The sequence below is a fragment of the Copidosoma floridanum genome, unplaced genomic scaffold (assembly GCF_036245765.1).
Source record: "Copidosoma floridanum isolate Cflo_tuat_1 unplaced genomic scaffold, Cflo_Japanese_pri ptg000021l, whole genome shotgun sequence".
Lineage (NCBI taxonomy): Eukaryota > Metazoa > Arthropoda > Insecta > Hymenoptera > Encyrtidae > Copidosoma > Copidosoma floridanum.
The window spans coordinates 26,224,699-26,247,234 of record NW_028321898.1 but is presented as its reverse complement, the minus strand read 5'-3'; the positions used below and the strand labels follow the sequence as shown (position 1 = coordinate 26,247,234).

At 40.9% G+C, this 22,536-nt stretch overlaps 1 protein-coding gene and 1 long non-coding RNA gene across 21 annotated transcripts in view; one reads left to right on the top strand and one right to left on the bottom strand.

The window, feature by feature from the left end:
* The window catches only part of Tm1 (tropomyosin 1), a 35,037-nt gene that overhangs the window by 10,756 nt on the left and 1,745 nt on the right, over nt 1-22,536 (bottom strand). For 4 of the 20 annotated variants that reach the window (XM_014352649.2, XM_014352654.2, XM_089594697.1 and 1 more), the window contains exons 2-6: nt 21,425-21,577; nt 20,869-20,994; nt 5,890-6,023; nt 3,373-3,490; nt 451-521 (exon numbers count right to left, since the gene is read on the bottom strand). In XM_014352649.2, the coding sequence (XP_014208135.1) occupies nt 451-521; nt 3,373-3,490; nt 5,890-6,023; nt 20,869-20,994; nt 21,425-21,538 (563 nt within the window). In that variant the 5' untranslated portion in view covers nt 21,539-21,577. Of the gene's footprint in view, nt 1-450; nt 522-3,372; nt 3,491-3,902; nt 4,021-5,889; nt 6,024-14,003; nt 15,020-17,675; nt 18,745-20,868; nt 20,995-21,424; nt 21,578-22,536 lie in introns of those variants that run through there. The other 16 variants (XM_089594698.1, XM_014352653.2, XM_014352645.3 and 13 more) reach the window with 14 other exon arrangements.
* On the top strand, nt 15,092-16,790 carry LOC149374230 (uncharacterized). The gene is made up of 4 exons (XR_016293186.1): nt 15,092-15,293; nt 15,371-15,568; nt 15,652-15,815; nt 15,920-16,790. It is a non-coding gene; the product is annotated as an uncharacterized LOC149374230 (long non-coding RNA).

Here is a 22,536-nt window from a genome sequence, read left to right as displayed (position 1 = left end):
GACTATTAATATTTTAACTCAGGGACATTGGTGAGTAAAAAAACATTTCCAAACAATCGGTACGTAGCTGTCAATGACAAAACCATATGCCAAAACCGACACAGCTTCGTTCCTTAGTCACTCGTCCAACTCATACTATGTGTGAATAAAAAAGGCAGTATTAGTGTGTTCATTGATAAAAAACTAAAAAAAAATAATAAAATAAGAAACAAAATCGTTTGTCTTCTATTACTATAAGCTGGTGCGCTAAACGGTGCCTGCATGATGCAGCAGCGACAAATCCAAACACACAGATACATATATAACACGTACGATGCACAGAAGAGGCATAGAGGGGGGGAGAGGAGATGCTTCCTCCAACTTTTCGAGTGGGAGAAAAATATAGAAGAGAACAAAAAAAAGGGTACATAGGTACGAGAAAGAACCAAGAGTGAGTGTGTAAGTGCTTACGACTCGCCAGCCTCGGCACGTTCCTCTGCACGCTCCAAATCGGCTTCGACCATGGCCAATTTACGGGCAACCTGCGTTTAAAGGACGTATAAGTGTCACAAGATTCATTCGATCTCGAACTGCGCTCTTTGGCGTGAATTTCTTTTTTTTTTTTCTTTTTTTTTTTTTACTTATATATATTTACAGTAAGTTTTCTTTTAGTTGATAAAATAAACGAGTCCACTGAAGTTTTCTTTGGCAATATACCAGGTCAGAGAAAATATTCCGAGTGTACTGATGCTTCAATAAAGAATTCTTATTCACGAATAGGACTCGTTTACCTTTGATCATTTGAGATTACAATTTTTGCTCGTAAACACTTTATTTATAAAAATTTCGTCAATTGCGGTAAAAATTGCAATCCCTAAATCTAAAATTCACATAATTAGGGCACTCGTGGATTAGAAAAAAAAAAAAAAAAGTCACAAAACTAAAACGACAGTCTGCTGAAAGTAATTTTGTTAGTTGATTAGGGAATTCTTGTAAGACAAAAATAAAAGAAAAAAAAAAACAAACAAGAAACAGGTTAACGATTTTGGCTTCCATGTCAGGTTACGGCATACACTCGTGTCCAGAGCAGTTAGTTGAAAGCAGAAACAGCAAGCGCCAATTGTAACACTTGACTATACATTATTCCAACTCTGCGGGATGTTTTTCTGTGTTAAGGAAGCACATAATAATTGCGAGGAAAACAAAAACTCAACGATCCAATTGGAATCGTTTCTTTGGGGCTCTTCACACCATGACGGGACAACGTACACTCGCTGGACGTGTTCACAAAAACCCACCTGGATTTAATTGTCATTCCATAACATGTAATGTACACAATTGAAAAAGAGCATGTCACCGCAATTCAGGAAAACGCAATGCCTTGTACGTACGAAATTTTTCAGTTCATCCAAATAAAAAATGCTCAACGTGCTCTAACTGGTCTCTTATACCTCCTTTCTTCCGCGTAAGTAGGCACCAAAGCCAAGAGGGGGGGAAAAAAAAATCAAGACACAGAACACCGTTTCGAAAATTCCGGTGACAAACTCTCGTTCCGTATGCGTCGAGCGCGCAGAGCTATATAGCCATAGTGTAAGTCCCTCAAAGACTCTTGGCGGTCACACAGTATACACGTGTACTGCCATGTATGTACAGGTGCCCCCTGATGCGTATAATACACGGTTAACCGCGAGATTCCCATTTGTGAATCCGTAAGCGAACGCGTCAGGAGCAAGTATGAAAATAAAGAACAACAGAGTGAGGACGTGCGCGAGCTGTATATTCATGAGGTTTGGAAACACCTCGAGCTGGGTTTGAGGGTTCGGTTGAGGAGATTTGGAACACTGACCGGCAAAACGGTGTTTTTTTTTATTATTTTCTACAAAACAGCATTGACTTTGGAAAATAAAGATCATTAGCGTTTCGTTACGGAGTCATATTAACTCGGATCATTTTTGTACCGAACAACTGTATAGCTGTTATTGCAAACCTTATATGGTAATGAAGTATTACAGGTATGACATCATAACTGTTTACTAAAATGAATATTGTTTAGCAGAAAATAATAAAAATAATACTTTATCTCATTACATTCCCTCAGCATTTTTATTGTGTTTGGTAGCGGATGATCTTTGCTTGTCAATATAATCGTGCAGAGTATGGATTATATTGATTTTAACGAATAGTTCAATTTGCAAAGATAATCCGAGCAAAAACGTATTTTGAGTAGAACAAACATAAAAACTTGCCTCAATTTTCACGGCCCCAAAGCAACCGACCATCGAATCAGCCAAGTTGAAATCAGAATTTGGCAGGTGAGAAAAAAAATTTAAATAAATTAAAAGTTCGCGCACAAGCATCAGTTATTTCGAACGAATCAGTAACGTAAAGTCTCAGCGTCGACGACAGATCAAAACCAATGTAATCACAACAGTAACGGTAAATCGAACAAATTTGCTTTTGGCATCAACAAGTAGTATAACCTTCCCCAAATTACCACATAAATTTTAGCACCATATCGTTACGTCCTGATTATAAAAAATAAAAAGTCCCCGAACAAATATTTTTCTTTTTTTATCACAATGGTTTTTTTTTCCTCCCAACCATTTTAATACACCACGCGTATATTACATTGTACATTATGTACACGTAAACTTTTGCGAGCACTAACACTTTTAAAAACTGCACACTCCGATCGCCCCTCGATCACTGAGCGACGAGTGTATAGGCGAAAAACAGCCAACAACAACTTTCCACGTGTACAAAACTTTTCTTATGTACACACTGAAGAGAACCACTTGTCAAAACCCCGTCAACAGGTAAAACTAAAGCTGCCAGGGTAGAAATTTAATTTCCACCCGTGCCCGAAAAAATCGAAAAAAAAAACCATAAAAATATACGTATTCTACTATGAACAAATAACGTTATGCACTAAAATTCCCAAACAGTTAACTCGTACAGTCTAGGGTTACGAAACCAAACCCTAGTAGATAACATTAATAAACCAAAAAACGAGCAAAAAACAGAAAGAAAAAAAAACGTGAACCACAAGGAAGGAGGTGGTCAACAAAACCTTTTCTCCTCCCGGCACAAACACTCTGGAAAAACTCCCACAACTCGCTTTGTTAGGCACTTGTTTGATTTCGTATTGCGCTTAAATTTTTTTTTATCTTTTGATATGGATGTCACCCAAAACAATTTCTCGCGTATTTATCCCAGCGAGCGCATATTCATGAACTAGGATATGCCGTTGTTATTGACAACATCATCATGATCATTCTCTTTCACAACAAGAACAACAACACCACTGTTTTTAGCATCATCGGTAGCACAAGCAGCGTCAACAACGACAACAGCAGCGGTAGCAGCCACCGCGTCAGCTGTCGGTTCGCAAACCTCATCGTATTTCTTGTCCGCCTCCTCAGCGAGGAAACGAGCCTCCTTCAGCTGATTCTCCAGGGCGTCCATGCGCTCCTCGTCAGCCAAGCTGCGGTTCTCGAGGATCTTCCGTGCGCTTTATCGTGATAAAATACAATGATTAATACACTTTTTTTGTTTTTTGTTCACTATTAATTAAAAGGGCGACATTTTTTTTTTGCTCCATTTCTCCATCTTTGGGTTCCTTATCAGCTCTGCTGCCGCTTCTTTGGGTCATATCTGCGCCTAAATCGCTGTGGGATAATCATCGTTAATTGTCGTATCAGTTGTCGAGCGATTCGTTACGCATATTCTTTTGGCTCCGTGAATTTAATAAATTTCATCGGTATCGCTGCCACATCTAGCTACTCCAATATGTGTCTTATTAACAAATCACTCGACCACCTGCGATAAAACATGGGGGGGGGGGCCTTATACAATATGGGTGTCCGTTTGTGTGGTCGTGTTCGTAGTGGTGCATTGTAGCTTTTGCCGTCGATAAAACCCACCTCTTCGTATTTTTTGTCAGCTTCCTCGGCAATGAGTTTGGCTTGCGCTAGTTGCTGCTCCAGAAGCGCCACCCGCTCGTCCTCCATGTTTGTGCGGTTTTCAAGAGTCTTGCGTATCCTACATTTTGCGGTGTACGGATTTTTTTTTTTTTTGTAGGGAAAACAAAAACACACACAATTGTTATTTTTACATTAGAAATGATGTAAGACATTGATTGATTGGTTTTTTTTGTGATTTGAGATTCAAACGATGATTGGAGGTAATAAAAAAGTGATGTTTTTTCAAACTTCTTAAAAAATATGTCAAAAGTAGAGCATTTTCGTGATTTTAAAGATGGTTTTGTTACATTGATAATAAATGGTGACACGAGTGATTAGAAAAAAAATAGTCTTTCGACATTTGAAGCGATAGTTTCGTCACTATCTTGTAAGATAGGAGTATACAGGAAACACGACTTTCAGGAAGAGATAATTGCTCTAGTCTATGGCTATAAAAAATTTATTGGAAGTTGTATATGAAACGAAAAGGAAAAAAAAAAATGATGGTGATACGCGAAGGAAGAAAATATTTGATGATTCAGAAATTGTTTTTCCACCTTATTAATAAGTACTGTAAAAAAAAAAAAACAATTTTCGGAATACATCGTGTTTCATAGAAAGAGTCATTCGCATCTTCGACACAAAAAAATAATTTGCTTGTAAATTTTTTTCTAAATCATTTTAATGCATAAATATGTAAAACTATTGTTAAATATCCATGAATAATAAAAAATTATCGCATTCCACACGACTAAAATTCAGCGGGGCTAAACAATTATCCAAATGGTAAAAATATGCAGGTATTCGATCATGATATCAGAATACAAAGATGCGCATGACTATACTTATACGTATATACTTGTAGCGAAGAAACCATACAAAGTTTAAGCTTCAAGTTATGATATCGAATTATCGAATAGAAAGTTGGAGGTATACTAGATACAATAATTGAGCTTTGGATAAAAGACAAGAGCAATTTGCTTGACGCCTGGCATGTTTATGGTTTCCTCGTCGATAAGATGTAATTTCACTGTAAATCCAAGTATGTTTAAGTACACTTGAGAGCGTGTAGTTGCATTAATTTCTGCTTTTATAAAATGAAATTCAGTGCACGATTTAAAGTGTATAATCAAGTCTAATACCAGCTATGACAAATCGAATAAATCATTTCTAAAAAAATCAACACAAAAATGCCGTAGAGTGTCAAACATTTTTATTACAGAGTCCACATGCACTCGTTAGTGAGTGTTTGTACGTTAAATCACTCGTAGCTGTCCTACGTTAATTATTTTTGTTCAATACTTTTGGATTTATGAAAAAAAGTTAAAACGATTGATTACAGATTATTTAGATTGCTTGTAAAATTCCAAGTACCCTTGTTACGATGGCATTGGTAAACACGTATAAATTTTAATGATGGCACACTTGGATTTACATTGTTCGTTCTGATGATTCTGAGGTACCGATTTTACTTTTGTTCCTCAACGATTTTCGACTACACGTACCGTTACGTGGACATACGCAATCGAACTCCAAATGATTCAGCGATGATTCAAGGACTAATATTTTGAATAAATATCGCGAGTCACGTTTCGATGACTACAGACAGGAAAAAAAAACAAAAAAAAAAAACAAAAAAAAAAAAAACCAAGCGTTAAACAAGTTAGTTTGTATCATCGCGTCTCGTAGATATTACGCTCGGGAGTCTCGAATATTCAACATCGAGCAGTTAACAACGATAAGGCACTTCTCAGAATCACCGTAAGGATCAGAGCTTTGGAGCTTTGGTGATGTCACGCGCCCTTACCAAATCTACGATCGTCATCGGTTCCCCGTATCGATGAACAAAATTAAAGCTCCACCGCAAGCTCCAGAGCTTTTATCCCGCATAAGAAAAAAGAGATCCTCGGTGAAAGAGCTAGGAACAAAAATGTAAGGGTCTCCTTACCGTTCGCTCTCGTCGGCGGCCTGCGAGGCCTCGGCGAGCTTGGCGGTGGCCGTCGCCAGGCGCTCCTCGGACCTCTCAAGATCCTCCTCCAGCAGCTGGATACGCCGGTTGAGGGCGGCGACCTCGGACTCGGCCTGCAACAATCGACCGCGCGATTTCGTCAGTTTCACAGCATCGTTCAATATAATACATTATGTCATGCAATGTTTTTTCGTCTCGTTTGGGACTCGTGGGTCTATCTATCTGGCACCATTGTGCGCCTCAGCTTGCAAGCACGTCTATGCGTCGCTTTCTTTATTTTTACAACCCCCATCAAGTGTAAACTCATATACAAACTTCAAAAGCACGACCTACTTCGACGGGCGTGAAAAATCTCAAATGACGACATATTGACATACTCTATTAAAAGTGATGATCGATAGAACAACGCCACGAAACTCGATACAGCTTCTTTCATCGCCAGCCCGCGTGGCTTTGCATGTATATGGATGTGCGTGTAATATACGTAATTCAAGAACAATACAAGTCGTTTTCAATCAAGACAATCGTGCAGTATATATTTTGTTTGTCGGCGGTACACCGCATGATGATGATGAATTTATCAACACCTTATGTCTCATTGCACAGTTGTAAGGTTGAAAATGATAGTAAGTATCACCTCTAAGGGCAAATTCAATGATAAAATCCCTTTGGAATATAGATCCAAAAATGTAACGATACCACAGCACCATCACACCCGATCGCACCGATATGTGCCATGTACCTACTTGTGCACACAATGCATATCGTATAGGTGTATAACGGAACGGCTCTCAAGCGTTCAATTAGCGCGATTGAAAACAGTGGCGGTAACCAACACACATCAGGCTCGGCAAGAACGTCATAGTGACGAGGCTAAATCGGCCCTGCCCCGCAGGTTTGGCTGATGCTGCTCGCCTCTCTTGTCTCCTCCATATTATACAACGTACTTGTACGATCAGCCGTCGAGCGTAACAAACGCGTCCGTCACGTCTATTCACGTGTACTGTTATATAGGTTTACTGTAAAAGTATATGTCCAACAAGTGTAAAATATCTACGTGTGTGTTATGGATGGGTATCAATTATGTGTACTGTCCAGAGATGGAAAACTACGCGTATAATTGTCATAAACGTGTGTGATGTAGTCCTTTGTTTTTAATTTAAATGTACGTATGAATTTTCAATTTTTCGGATTTACAATTATTCCATTCAGGTAGAGATTCAATTAATTAAACTACGGTTGTTTCAACTGCAAGTATAAACAAAAAAACACCACCCGACATATAGGGACAGCACGATTACGTTATTCTCCTTCCGCCATCTCTCAAGCGTTGCATATCTTGATAAAAACTTACCAGGGGGAAAAAAAAAGGAAGATTTTAATTCATATTCTTCAGCCAGTTAAAATGTGTAGGCATACTTATGTGTAAGTACGAAGATATCTAGCGCGTAAAAAATATATGTGTACAAACGGAGCGCTAATACTCGTGTTTAGAGAGCAGATCGTCTGCGTCTGCGATAGGTACGTGGGTGAATTCCGTGGTGAGAAGAAGAAAGCCCGGACCAACATATACACACAATTCTTGGACGCATTAGGTGTCCATACCTAATATACGTATACGGTAACCGGACACGCTGTAACGTTTTTGCGTGCGTGTGTGTAAGTACCATACTCACAGTCTAGGCTTTCTGGTCCGCTCGGCTTTCCACGCGCCATCGATTTTTTTTTTTTTTTTTTTTTTTCACGAGCACGCACACGTATACATACTTACGCATCGTGTGCGCAGCGGTTCTCTCTCCTCTCCGGATATCCGCGCGGCAAAAGAGAATCGACGCCCGCCAGCCCGACGACGCTACTCCCATGTAATAATAACAATAACGTATGCCTATAGTACGCGTAAACGTGTGTGGGTCTAATTGCCGGCAAATTCCCTTTTTTTTTTTTTTTTTTCTTTAGAGAGAACTTTTTTTTTTTTTTTTTTTCTTTCCAACCCATTGTTCGATGAGCTTGAATGCATTAAGGACGCGTGATGGCTGATCGACGATCGTTGGCTCTTTATTTTCATTAATTTGTTTCGCGTGTGTACAACGGTTGTGTTGAGCAAACAAATCGCGCGTTTACCGTGTAATGATTCTTCATTTTATTTTTTTCCGGAGCGGTTTAACATACAGGGGGGAAACTCGATGCGATCCAAGTACATATGCCTAGTATACTACACTCGTTGCCGATCAAGGATCTATTCATTCAGCCAATCTAGACAGACTGGCTGAGTCGATCGAAGGCTTTTTGTCCCGCTCGATTGGAAGCGGTGGTTGTTTTTTTTTTTTTTTCACGTGCGTTATAGTCATTTGGAGTTCTGGTGCCGATTTTCCAAAAATCGGCAACAGTAGCTACATTCGGGACAATCGTAATGCACCTCGTGGGTCCCCTGTAGAGGCGTTGTTTTCACTCTTCTCTTTTCGATGGGTAACGGAAAGCGTCGAGCAAAACGCGTGGGTGTGACTCTCCCGGCTGCGTGGCGACGACGCGTCACGCGTGCGCTGGTTCTTTTACGTACACAAATGTCGGTCACAAAACATCGGCACTTGTATATACTTACACAAAAGTAAGTATAGCGTACTCCACAATAATGAAATTTGGCCGTCCCACGGATACCGTGTGTAGTAGGTATACATATATAAGTAAGAAGAAAGAGGAAACGACCAAAGGGAGACCCTCGTAAAAGTGCTACCTGTACATATATAATACGCGCTGCTGCTGCGTTCGCATCGATTAGGGACGATTGTATCGTTTCACGTAGTAGCAGACCTAACGTTGGCAGGTGTAGTTTTTGGTTTTTTTTTTTTTTTTTTTTTTTCGAGAAGAATGTAAAAGATAAAAAGATGTTGTTTCTTCCTTTTGGTCCACATAGTGTAAATGTGAAAGATATAAAAAAATGTGAGATCGGTATGGAATTTCTAGCCAAACTTCCCTGAGACGACGACCGAGAGCTTGCATATAGCTTCCTTCACTGCTCTGTTATTATTAGAGCCAGACGTTATTCACTCTCTTTCTAGGCCACGAAGCACAAAGCTGGCTGCAGACGGATTTTCGCAAAGCTCTGTTTTTTATATCAGTTTTCACTTTGCGGCTGTACGCGCCCAAGAGGACGGAGGTAAATGAAGGGCTTTGGGGGCACAATACCGCAAAGAACAAAAGGGAACGGGGAGATAAAGGAATAGGGGAGTTCGTGGCAGCTCGCGTGCGCTAGCGTTTTGTTTTTTGTTTTTTTTTTTCACCTCCGTTGCTCTTCCTTTGGTATATACAATATATCGCGAGGCTCTCAAATAGTGGAAAAAGATGGACTGTCAGCCGGCCTTGGGAATAAAAATAATTGGCAGTGGCTACCCTTGGGAGTGATAATTTTTTTCCCGACTCTCCGCATTGTTGAAATTTTTGCGAGACCGGAAGCCTGGGTGGGCTATATGCGCGCGCGGGTAATGGCTGATTTTTGTTTTCAATAATGAGCTCTGCAGTAATCGGGTTGGTTGCTGCAGTTGAACATATGTGTACTATTGGTATTGAAAGAATGTGGGTGTATTGTTATTTTTTTGTTTTTCTCTAAATCCATTGGTTGAGAATAGTTATATTATGCGATTCGAAAGAGTTTCATATAAGTTTTGGCTCGAGTTTTGGTTGATACTTTTATGGAATGAAATTTTTTTTTCACAAAATCCTTCATTAACAGCGATAAGTATAGAATATAATATGAGAGCGTGAACGAAAGTGTGCTGAAAGTTATAATGCACAGCACGTGTGAACAGATCAGCAAGTAAGTATAGAGCAAACAAATGTTGTTTTTTTTTCTCTTCCTTGAAAAAACAAATCTTTATTCATCGGTGTGCTTTGTAATTTTCACTTTCGTTCTGCGTGTATTAATAAGCTGACGAAGATGAGTTCAGCTGCATTACGTCAACCAAGAGGAATGTGTAGTCGTATCTTAGGTATTGTATGCTTCTAAAACCACGATACTTGTATATTTTTATTTTAAAATTTTTCAGCGTACATTCAAATATTTTTATACAATGCGTTATAGTTTCGGTGTATCATAAAATTAATTATTTTCATTTAATTGAACTAATTAAAAAAAAAACTAGTGATTTTATAATTACGACACACACACACACACAAAGAAAGAAAGAAGGCCATCGTTACCTTGTATTATACGTATATTCATTTAACTTGGCTGAGGATTCCATCGCTTTTACGTATTTTCTGAATTTTCAATTACAACGCGAGTGTTTATGAATTCTACAGGGCTCACATATCACGTTTGCTTACTTCTCGTTAAACATGGTTGCTTAAGCACTTGATTTTTTTTTTCACAGCTAAAGCTGCAATGGCCGAGCGTGCCGGACCGTTCACACTCCGTTATGCTCCCAGAGGTCTTAGGTTCGATTCCTACCGTCAATCATTAAATATTTTTTTCGATTTTTTTCTTGGCAAGGTAATAATCCTGGATTTCGACTAACACTCCGGTTGAAGGTAATCGGTTGATTGATCCCTATTTGTGCGTGGGGGGGGGGGTTTCATCAACAACTCAATTCTACACTATAAAATAATCCCCTGACCGTTACATTTCGATCGTATTAAAATTGTCGTATTCTTAAACTGCTAGGGTAAACAACTGAGCAAGGCGGTATATTGTTTCCTCCCATCCCCCCCTTATCATGATGCATATAATAGATAATCACCGCAGAAAAAAATATTATTGTAATGCAGTAAAAAAAAAAGGAAATGAATGTTTGAGAAACTCTACTATTTTTCATTTGATGCTATGCTCTTGTAAAAAAAAAAAAAAAAAAAAAAAAAATTTATCAAGTACCAAGACATTTTTTTTTTAAATTTCACGCTTCGGTTAAGACAGTTAGTAAGTCAACCGTTACTAATGTTAATTTTAAGCCATAACATGAATTACAATACCCAACGTACGTCTGAGTCATTTTTTACTTTTACATTTTGGACGCCCTGTGTGTCTCACCGATTTAAAAATTTAACTTTCTGCCCGCGGGAAAATGTATCACGCTACACACAAAAGTTGATAATGTGGGTACAAAAATAACTTGTGTGTCTTTAATATAAATGCCACGTTACAACTTGTTAAGAAAAAAAAATAAAAATCATTTTTAGTACAAAAAAAATAGTATTTTCGATGTATCAATAGCATTAGTAAATTGAAATGATGCTCAAGCGGAACGTTTGAGTGCAATTTGCTGATCTTATCTCGAAAAGAAAAGAACAACAATTACGAGCGCGAGAGTGCAAGAGATAAGCCATTTAAGTTAACTTGTCTCTCTAATTGCTGCTCTAATGCTGCAATCCTCGCAACTGAAAAAGAAAAAAAAAAAAAAAACACGACGCACTATACATTATACTGCCATTTTAATATTGTCGTAAAAATTATAAGTTTTTCACGTTATTTTCTGTACACAACCTAATTATAAGGTGTTACGTGAGACGCAGACCCAATTAGTTTGTCCATAAATACGTTTTATTCATTAAAACTCAAGATAATTATAGCCATCCCCGCTGACGTCGATCACGCAGTGCATTATTAGAAGCTCTCTTATTTAATCAAGCGATCGATCGAAATAAAATCTACAAACTCATCCATACAACAGGTAGCAATCAATTTATTTTTTTATTTTTTTTTTTCAACCTCATAATCTACGATCTAAAAAACAACGCCAAGTTACTTACGTTTAAGATCCATGAGTCACGAGCGTATATCCCATAAATTTATTAACGACACAAATAAAATGTATAGGCATTGATGAAAAAAAATATTTAAACAGCAGAGGGAGTGGTTGATTTCTCGGTTGCATCGAATAAATAATACTCGGCATTGGGGGTATCAGTAACAGATAACAAGCTCATCGAGTCCTTTGAACCCTTGCCAACTCCAAAGAACCCGCGAATCCATTTCAAAGCCACACGGGAATCGGAAAAAGAGATATATTGCAGTAGCAACGAGTCAGTGTACGCTAATTCGCAAACGTGTATGGTATCAGCTCAGTGAAAAGTCAGGGCTGGCGATCGATCGACAGCCTCACCTACCGCTAAAAAAAAACCGCGAGAAAGAGGAACTCGAGAGTCTGGGGGGGGGGGATATAGCACGCATCACCGACTTCAGGTTCAAGAGCACGAGACCAGCAGACTCTCGAGAGCTTCTTTCCTCCCTTTCCCCACCCCATCGCCTTTTTGCCACCGCAATTCCATCCCATCGACTCTTTCCTCCGTTGGAGACGCCGGTTTCTCTCCCGGCTCTCTTTTACGATGTATATATAATATACACACGCCCGCAGGTGTAGTGTGTACGGACACAAGGTGTGTTTCCAAGGTAAAAAGTCGATGATGGTGCGCAGGGTTTATTTGGAGCGCAATAGGAGGGCCGGCTCCTTTTTTTCCCGTGCGGGCAATCTTTTCGGAAGCACCCTACGACTGGATCGTGAAACCCCTAGGGTTATCCTTAACGGGAGGTAATGGGAGGCATCACATCTTCGGGATCGAGAATCGTTTGCTCTCGAATAGCTGGAAAACCGCGTTGTTTGCTCGGAAAAAAATTTCGTTAGCGCTTACTTTCATGCAACCACGACGATTAGCGCGGAATTTGATTTGATTAGCCTAAAAGCGCTAATCTATCGGAGATACATGCACATTTTTCTTTGACAATTTGTCTGTTTAACAGTGCATTGTTATAGCTACGTGGAATTTGACGCGCAATCGAAAGTGTTGTCCACGTCGAATAAGTTGTATTCGTATATTATTCGTTGTTCTGTTCGAGCAATGGATAACGAGTGTGAACAGTATGATAAAACCGTAATTTGTCGACACACGATTTTTTTTTTAAAGTATTTCTTTATCGCGAAGTAATTAGTTGAAAGTAGGAAAGTTAACTTAGACACTATGAAAAATTTTTTGAAAACAATTTTGAAATATTTTTTCCAACGCATTGAACAAAATGAGCTGATAACTATGTAAGTACACGAAAACATGTTACTACACCTACACGTAATCAGTTTGGATGATAACAATCGGACTTGGAGTCTACAGTTAACCGAGCCATTGCTTCGAAATTTATTTTTCAGGTGACGTTTCATACCTTATTCTTTTTACTATGTTTCGTACTTTCAAAATACCGATTGGTTTTTTAAATCTATTATACTTGGTTTCCAATATAATTCGATACACATCGTAAGAACAATTTCTTATCAAATTCCAGAAGAATTTGTGGCAAATAATATTTTGCTCCGAAATTTCACAGAATGCCTGGATTACACAAGCCACACGTACCCAACGGGTGTCGCAATAACAAAGTAATGACCTTACTAAATATTGTACAAACATGATATTCCGTATAGCTACGATTACACACCCACACTGTTCAGGGCACAGTGCAAAAACGCTGAATAACATCATAGGTAGGTACAAAACGCGTAGTACATAATGGTAAAACATGCTCTCCTCGCAGCCTCGTCCTTATCAGGTTTTATAACAACAAGAGCGCGAAAAAAGCCGCAGCATCATCAGGAGAGAGCGACATGTCGACGCGGAGGAGAGCCTGTACATGTTTTCCTTAAAATCGAACGAACTCTCGAGGCATACAAGTATTCTTAAATGCGAGAGAGTGAAATAAGGTCCGTTGCGTCAAGTGACGTGGCGCGTGGACGGTCACCCGGACTCGTCATCGTTGTTATTTGACTCCGATGAGCCGCCACCCGCCGCCGCCAGTTCGGAGTCAAGTGCACGCACACTCCGAATTTTTCAACCTCTTCTTCTTTTCCTTTTTCAACAAAGTAAGTACCCAAGTAATAAGGGCCAAATCCAGCGATCTCGTTGATACGCCGATGTCTATCAATTGCAAGTATTTCAACCTTAAATGCATAAAAAAGGCACAAGTGGGTACGAACGAGTATTATCCTCCCACGAGAGAGGGACCGGGTAGTATGTCGTCGTAGTCGTCCACGAGGACAATACTAACTAAGCAGATGAATCGTTGAATGATAAGTACACCCATCATGTGGAGGTGGAGGGTATACGGTGCGCATACTTACTTCCTCGCGCCGGCGCACCTCAACCTGGAGCCGCTTGTGGTACTCCTCGCACTCGTCCTTGTACTTTTCCATTTCCTCCTTGGTCTGGCGCATCTTCTTTTTCAACACGTCGAGCAGCGTGCCCTGCACCTGAGTCGACATCTTCTCTTCTTCAAAATACAAAACACACGCACTCTAGTACAGGTCGAGATCCGGGGGGGTAACGAGCTGATTTGCACAGCCGCAACCACACCTTCGGGGAAGAATCAATTGGTTTATAAAAACACACTGTCTAGGCTATCTTACTCTGAACTATTAGGTGTATATGAATGTAGAAGTATGTACGTAGGTATGCCTGAGATAGAAAGTGTATATTATACACACACAAACGCAGAAGACAGGCTAGCTTGTGTTCTTTCTCTCTTGCTCGTAAACGTGTCTACGTGTGCGACGTGTAATGTATATATTTTTTTTTTTTTTTTTTATCGGCACCTTTAACGCACGCACTTTCGTGTACTGTAACCCACACGCACACACACACGCCCTGTATACGCGACACGTAGGTTGTTGTATATACACCGCCTTTTTTTTTTGGAGCACACGCACGCCGCGTTGGTGTTTCAACAACGTATATGGATATGGGAAGAATAAATAAAGTATTTATCAAACACGAGCACTGCAGCACACGAACAACAGGAACAACCGAAAGCCGTAGAGACCTGCTGCTACAGCCAACAATGTAATAATGCCTGATATAAGAGTGTATATTGTACGGTTAATAAGCGCGGGCGACGACGACGACGGTGTGCCTGCTGCTGCTGACTATCTCCGGCTTCGCGACGACGACCACTGACTGCCTTCGTCGTTAAGTAGGTATCTATCGCTGTGAGTACACTATATATATATTTTCGCTCTCCCTGCTTTGGAGCTGCTGGAGTAGCAGTAGAGTTTTGCTCCGAGGTGTGTATTTGTGTGTAACTATATATACGCACGCACTGTATACATGTGAACATGCGTACACCTATATGTATATATATATATCTCTTTCCGTCCTCCTCTTTCAGCTCCAACTTTATATACAGAGACCGGTCACTCGTTCTCGACGCTGATGGTGGTTGGTTCTACCTATCTTTCTCTGTTAAGTAAAAGTGTGTATGCTTACACGTAGTCTATACTAACAGATACACACTACTTATTTGGTGAGTCACTAATACTTTGGATTGTGCCAGCGCATTTCAAAATGGCTCCCGGAGCCGCTGCTGCATCGGACATGCCTATACGGAGAGAGGATGTTATACGTAGGTACCCTGGGTAAGTGTAGTAGTTTGGTTTGGTGTATTATTTATTGCATTAATACGATTGTAAACTCGGGGTGTTTGTGTGTGTAGGTTGATACAAAACACCTACTGAAAACTAAGAGGCACGACGCATGCGCGCACCGGTGACGATCAGACGATGAAGAGACAATATAGACAAGGACTGACTACAACTACCTCTACTGCTGGGAGTGCAGGGGGAAGATCCTGAGTAGTGGGGGAGGAGGAGTTGCAAAAAGTTTTTTGCGGGTGCTACATCCTCGGCCGCTTGTAAGTGCATAAAACTTATACATATATATATTTATTAATTAAAAGCTTTACTCGCTGATTAATCACAAGACATTTTTTTAAAGTTCTTTTTCTCTCCTCATTCGTTTCACACTACTTGCCGAACAAAATTGTTTATTAAAATCAGTACATGATAAATCAGTAAGGATGGTATCGCAATAAAAAAACAAGTGGGGGAGTTAAGAGTGCACGACTTAATAATATAATTATCACCTACAAGCACTCACAGGTATGTATTTTACCTGATTGAATGAAAAAATAAAAAGATGGGAATGGCAGACGGGAGTCAAGTTTTATCCAAATCGACTGCCGATTTAAATTTACGTTTCCCAGTTTTAGTTGGTGCGAGGTCCGAGACACTATTTGGCGCCTACATTATACTTCAAACGTTCAAAAAATCGGTTGCTGTTTCAACACTCACATGACCCCCAAAACAGCTATGAAATTCCTAAAAAAAAAAGTTCTCATCGATTGGTACGAGTACGGTAATATTTCAAAGTCCTACATGGCACGTTTAGGTGTTTACGCACATGAGAACGTGGGAGGAGGAGGCGGGAGTTTGCGTAAAAAGTCCGGAAGCACACCGCGCCCAAACGTTTGAATCGCTCCTTTGATTCCCCCTATGTATTCATGTGTACATACACACATAAACTCCCACGCACACACTTATGAGAGAGCTTTTAATTGTGCGTCGCAACACGCGCGGCAGGGGGAAATTATACACCATGTAAAACGCAGCGGAAGGAGGTCCCTTCCCAGCTTTTTCTTTTGTTTTTTTTTTTCGCTGCCGTCCTCTAAATTAGGGTCGTGCAGAAATATTTTTTCACTCATAATTCAATTTAAAATTAAGAGTAGTACACTTAATTACGTGCCAGCGAGAGCTTGCACACAATTGCAGGCGTTGTTTGTGTATAATATTATTTTTGACGGCCTAGGGTTCGGAGTCTGCGGGTAATTAGCCAAAGCTAATTAGCTGCTGAGATTGGGTACCTTTGAAAATTAATATAACGATGTATTAATCATCGTTACGAATCGAGTGAGTAATGTATTTAACGTGTGTAGTTATGATTGAAATTGGAAGTTATTTTTGCCATTCCAGAAGACAGATGTATGTTTAAAATTAAATTCATCTCTAAAAATTGTAAGCGACTTTTTTTTATTTTTTTAGTAAACGCCGAAAGTGGAAGTAAGTTTATTGATTTTAACGACAGATCATGATTAAAAATTAGTTATGTAAAAAAAAAAAAATAAAAGTATGTATAAGATATTCTTATAAAACGGTTATAATCCGTCGACGTATTTGTAATTCTGAGTAATGCATTGATGTGTTTCAAAATACCGTCAATAATGATAAAACATTGCATGAAAATTGTGGAATGGCTTTATATGAAAAAACAATTTAATCATCAACGATTCGTTCAAACTTTATATAATCAACTATATAAGACAAACATCCAATCACCAATGTAGACTTTCTTTTAATATAAATATATTTTTAAACCAATCTCTAAGTGAATTTATATTGTAGACATGTGAACCAAACATATGACTCACAAGTATACATGAAGCAATAAGCCTTTCAAAGAAACAGCTTTCCAAATAGTTAAGTAAGAGACTAAATAAAAATGCAATATTCCAAGAAAACGAAAGTAAAAGAGTAACAGTAATAGCGATGATCCACGTGTCATGATTGCACAATATTCCAATCCTCCCAAATTCAATTGGAATCAAAGGTACTGGATCATATTAACCATAAGAGAGATGCATTATTAATAGAACGGTGGCAACGTGACGTCACATGAGGTAACTCGCCTGTTGCAAGTGTAACCAAGAAAAAACTTCTCAGTATATTTAACACTGCATTTCTCGCCATACTCCCAAGTAAAAAATAACCAGAGACAAGCTTGCAAGCACAATGAAACGTTAATTTTTTGATTTTTTGATAAAGCAACCAAGTTTCCTTTGTTTTTAGAAGCAAAGCAACCATAAAATTATCGGTTGAATGGACAAAGAAAACCCGCGTGCTCATAATGGGCCCTAAACATGTATTGTTGTTTTTACCCAATCACCCTGCCAGACTGATACTGACCCTTTTGAGCTGATTGCCCATTATATTTTGCAGCTCGTTCCTAATGAGACTGAACTTCATCATGGTATCGCTGGAGAATATCGAGCAGCCAAAGGCCAGGCCAGGATAATCAGCGCATCGTTTGCGCCGCCTGGCCTCCCGCTCAGCCTGAACCTCGGTCCTTTCGCTGGGACACCTTAACTTGGCCAACTCGACGATCTCCGGATCCTCCTCGACAACAACGCTCTCCTCGTCCGAATTGCCATCGCCCCGGGCTCTCGCGACCGCGTGCTCGAGCTCGGGGCTCTTGCAGCTCTCCTCGTCATTGTCGTCGTCGGAGAAGCTACCGGCCCCAAGAGTCGGCTTTGTTGTTCTCGACTCTCTGACCTCGTCATCCCGACCACACTGCGCGGGTCTTTCGTTGCGGATGATTTTGGCATCCCCACTGTTTGTTTCCAGCAGAGAGTTGGGCCTGGAGGCGCCGAGCACCCGTCTGGATGGCAGGCGCCTCGGGCTGTTGACAGTGACAGCCTGTGCGATGGCATCTTCGGCCGCACCGACAGGACCACACTGCGCGGGTCCTTTGTCGGGGGTCGAGGAGAAGCTCGAGGATGTTGTTGTTGTTGTTGTTTTCGCAGCTGTCGTCTGGCAGCAACCGTTGTTGTTGTCAACAACGATCAACGACGTCGTCTGCTGATTCTGGTGGAGGTCCAGACGGCGCCTCGTTGCGTTACGAGGGTGGTGCTGGTGACCCCGGCGTCTGCTCGTCGACGAGAGCACGGGCTCCATCGGAGGGGGCCCTAAACCCTGACCTTTGCTCCCTACTATCTCATGATGATGGCCCCTCGATTTACTATTTTTCTCTCTCTCCCTTGTTCTTATTGTCTGCTGCTACTACTATACTCTACTACCACTGCTGCTGACGCTGGCGATGATGATGCAGATGCTGACTATTGTGTATACTGTCGAAAAGAGGTTAGGTCGAGCGCTGCACAGCTGACGAGTGCTCTCGTGTGCTCCTTGTCGTACAAATATACTGTTAACGCTGCCCTTCATAATCTTGTCTCTTACTGTTTGCGCTCGCATATGTTGCGTGGATAAACAAAAACAAAAAAGTGTGAAACCGTGCGTCCCGACTTTTTCACTGTCGCTAAATCATCGGCCGATGATGACGCGTCGACGACGAGAGACCGACGCCATTTTCCCGCGCTCGCCGCTAGATGGCGCGCTCTGCGGCGGGAATATTTGAAAGTAGCGCAGCGGGAGCGGGGGGCGTGCACACAAATACACCGAGCTTTTTGACACAAAGAGAGTGAGATATGGATGGGGATTTGTGTATGCGGATGGCTTGGTGCGCGCGGCACGACTGCGAGAGGATTTCACACACGGGCAAGAGCGGCCGAGGCGGCAGGCAAGGGGGGAGAAACGAAGAAAAGAGAGACGGCGGACGAAGGTCGGTTTCCTCTCGCGCCGAGAGCGCCGGATACGAATTTGGACCGATACCTATGACGCTGGTGCTCCTCCTCTTCTTTTTCTTCTCGATGGTTGCGTAGGTGGTGTATATGCGTCCGTTGCCGGGGCGTCGCGCTCTTTTAACTTTGGCTTTTCCCTCGTTCTCCCTATAAAACGGCTCGCCGCGGCCGCTTACCCGCGATTTCGAGAAAGCCGAGCAGACCTGCTGGTTTGCTTCTTTTTTTTTCCGCGCAAGCTTCGAAACGGAATATTTCGCTTCGTAAGATTTGCGCGAATGGATAACGTGCACGTTCGATGCTCCAACGGGGGTTGCGATGCGGGGGGCTACTTTTAGAATTCGATGGGTGTTTATTCAGCTGCGGGAAACGTGATTTCGGTACGGTTTTCCATGAAAGATCGGTAATTATAGAATTTCTCGGGTACCGGTTGCTTCGAGCTTGCAAGCTGTACAGTTGATCCTTCGTCGGTCTTCTACATAGACGATACGAATATCGAGATAGAACTACCGGTATAGACAATGTTTTTTTTTTATAATCTAATCAATGCTGGCTCTCCTAGGTATTCCGGTGAAGCTCCGAGCGAATTGAAAGATTTTTCTTAATTTTGGAAACCATATTTTTGACAGTTAGTCGATCATGTCTTTTCTTTTACAAAAATAATCGCTTGCTTCTTGAAACATTCGCCTGACATGTTAAATCGATTTCTGTATCTCTGGTATTTTTTACTCGCGAGTACAGTACAAACGAGTGTTATTTATTGGTACGAATGAGTAACCTGTTTCTACAAAGAATGACAAGATAGAATTTTTCCACGGAAAAATTTTATCCCTACGAGTATCTCGATAATAAATTAATTTGATAGCTAGTGCAATATAACCAATAGTAATGTCCAGTTGATGCACCTTTCGATAATAACCCAGTGGTAAAATAATCGGTTATAAACATAAAAAAGAAAGAAAGAACACGCCAAGACAATACCACAATGAATTCCTCGTTATCTCGACTTTTTTTTTTTTGCCGTGCAAATGTTTAAGTATGACATCTGTATTCGGTAAGACAACACCAGCGTCCGTCTTGTATAGCGGCGTCATGACATTCTTGACGTGTTTCCAAATATACATAACGTGTACTTGTGTTGTACATTATCATAAGGTCGTGGACTCTTCTGCTTTCGGTAAATTACTGGCTAATGATTCATATCGATGTTTTTCTTTTTCTTTTTTTTCCCTACTGCATACCAATGTGGCTTTTTGTTAATTGTTTTTTTTATTACAGGTGAAATCAATTATACCTCGATAACGATCTTATTCACCCTTTTTCTTGACGTGTTTTCAAAGTCGTTGAACTAATAGTGACCAAACAGTCACATTTTCCTTCAAATTATTTTAGCTCTCTCAATAAGTACAATAAGATAAAAAAAAAAATGCTTGCTAACTCCAAGATAACACAACGAGGTAACGCCGAAATTATTTCATCATTCCATCACCTATAGCATTGAATTTTTTAAACGTAACAGCCCAATTTTTACATGACTCATCATCGCACGTTTCAAAGCACAGAAACTTTGTCAAATCAGCACCATCGACAGCTTCCGTTTCTTAATCAACATGTGCGTTAAGCAGCTGTTCATCGACACTAGTCGAACCTCTTGTCAATATACCAACTTAACGATCCCCCAAATCATGACCCAAACGAGACGATAGAAATTCTTAGAGTGGAAAGACAAAAAGGTGGTTACTCACGTTCTGGAGGGCCTTGTCCTTCTCCTCGAGTTTGGCGTTGACCTGCATGAGGGCCTCCTGGGTCTGGTCGAGCTCATTCTCGATGGTCTGGATCTTCTTCTGGAGCGCGCGGGCCTCCTCCTCAGCCTGTATTTCCCCGTTTCGGAAAACAAAACCACCACGTTTACAAAGAATCACGAGCAACCGATTTTTCTTTTTTTTTTTTACCGATCTCGCGATATATACACCGCCTCGGAGTATCGAATTTCACCCACACGTAACATACATCAAAAGTTATCCCTCGGAAATTCGATACCCTTCGAAAGGATCTACAGAAGAGTTACGCAATTGCCCAGTGGCGAAAGTTTAGCGTTAATTGGATTGGATATTCATGCAATCTTTGGTGATAAAACAACGAGCGACTCGTTATATCTAATTAGTCCGTGAAAACAATCAAAAAGTAATTTGTTTTTCTTTTTTCTTTTTCCAACCATCGATAAGATAATCGTTTGTGAAAAATTTCGGCATGATAAAGGTAATCGTCATTGTGATAATACAAGGGGGTGTGGAGAATCACCTTTTCCGCGCGCGCGTTGGCGTCACGGGCCTGCTGTTCGCAGAGTAGCGCGCGGTCCATCGCGTTGTCCTTCTCGAGCTTCATGCCCTGCATCTTCTTCTTGATCGCATCCATGGTGATGGCTTTGTTGGCTCGGTTGTCACGTCAAGTGTACTGAAATTCATGAGAAAAGACACATTTTCAGTTTTTTTTTTTTTTTGTGTGAAACTTTTACAAAAAAAAAAGAGCCCCGTCTATTTTCGGATGGGAGAAAAAAAAACCTCGGCCTCGCAATCGACGGGTTACCCAACGCCTCTGTGGCTATAAATACGTTGGGCGTATTCGGCTCTTTGAAGAATTTACAAAACGAGCTTCTTGAAAAAAACCAATAATTGAATTTAACGCGATAAAACGTACGCGCTCGTTTAGATTAAAAATTTATTTGTCCCCGGCTAGCCCAAGGTATCGAAAGCACCGATACCTCGTGAAAAAAAAAACTTTTTCAAAAAATACCTCGCGTAATCGTCCCCCCCCTCCCCTCTTTTTTCAACGTCATACAAAAATTCCAGGAGCGATGACGCGATATACAGGGGGCAGCGCTCCCTGGTTGAAAAAAAAAAAAAAAAAAAAAAATGATGGCGATGCAGAGTAAAAGTCGTCGTTTTTCGGCTCTCGGCTTGCATTACGAGCCTCCGTGTGTTGGTGCGTGCGTATAATTAGTCCGGCGACCGGGTAGCTTGCGCGCGAGCTTTATTTATAGCGGAAGGTCTTAGCTGCTACACTCGCTCTCTCTCTGGACCGAAGGAACGAGCGTGTGCGAACATAAGAGGGAGAAAGATCGGTAAGACGGGAAACCGAGCGCTCCAGTTTCGGAGGAACTGGAATGGAATTCCGAAGGTTTTTCAAAGTAAACGCGCGTAATAATTGGTCACCGATGGTTCACAAAATATCGGAGCATGTACTCACGAGTGAAAACCGATCGAGCAAAGAATCCACGACGCCGATTTCCGCTCGCTCGGAAGTATAATCGGGAGTTACACCTTGTTGTATTTCAAGATGCCGGGCCCATCCACTCGCCCGTCGATGACATAATCCGGCAAACTTGGCCGGTAGTTTATTTTAAAATATCCCCT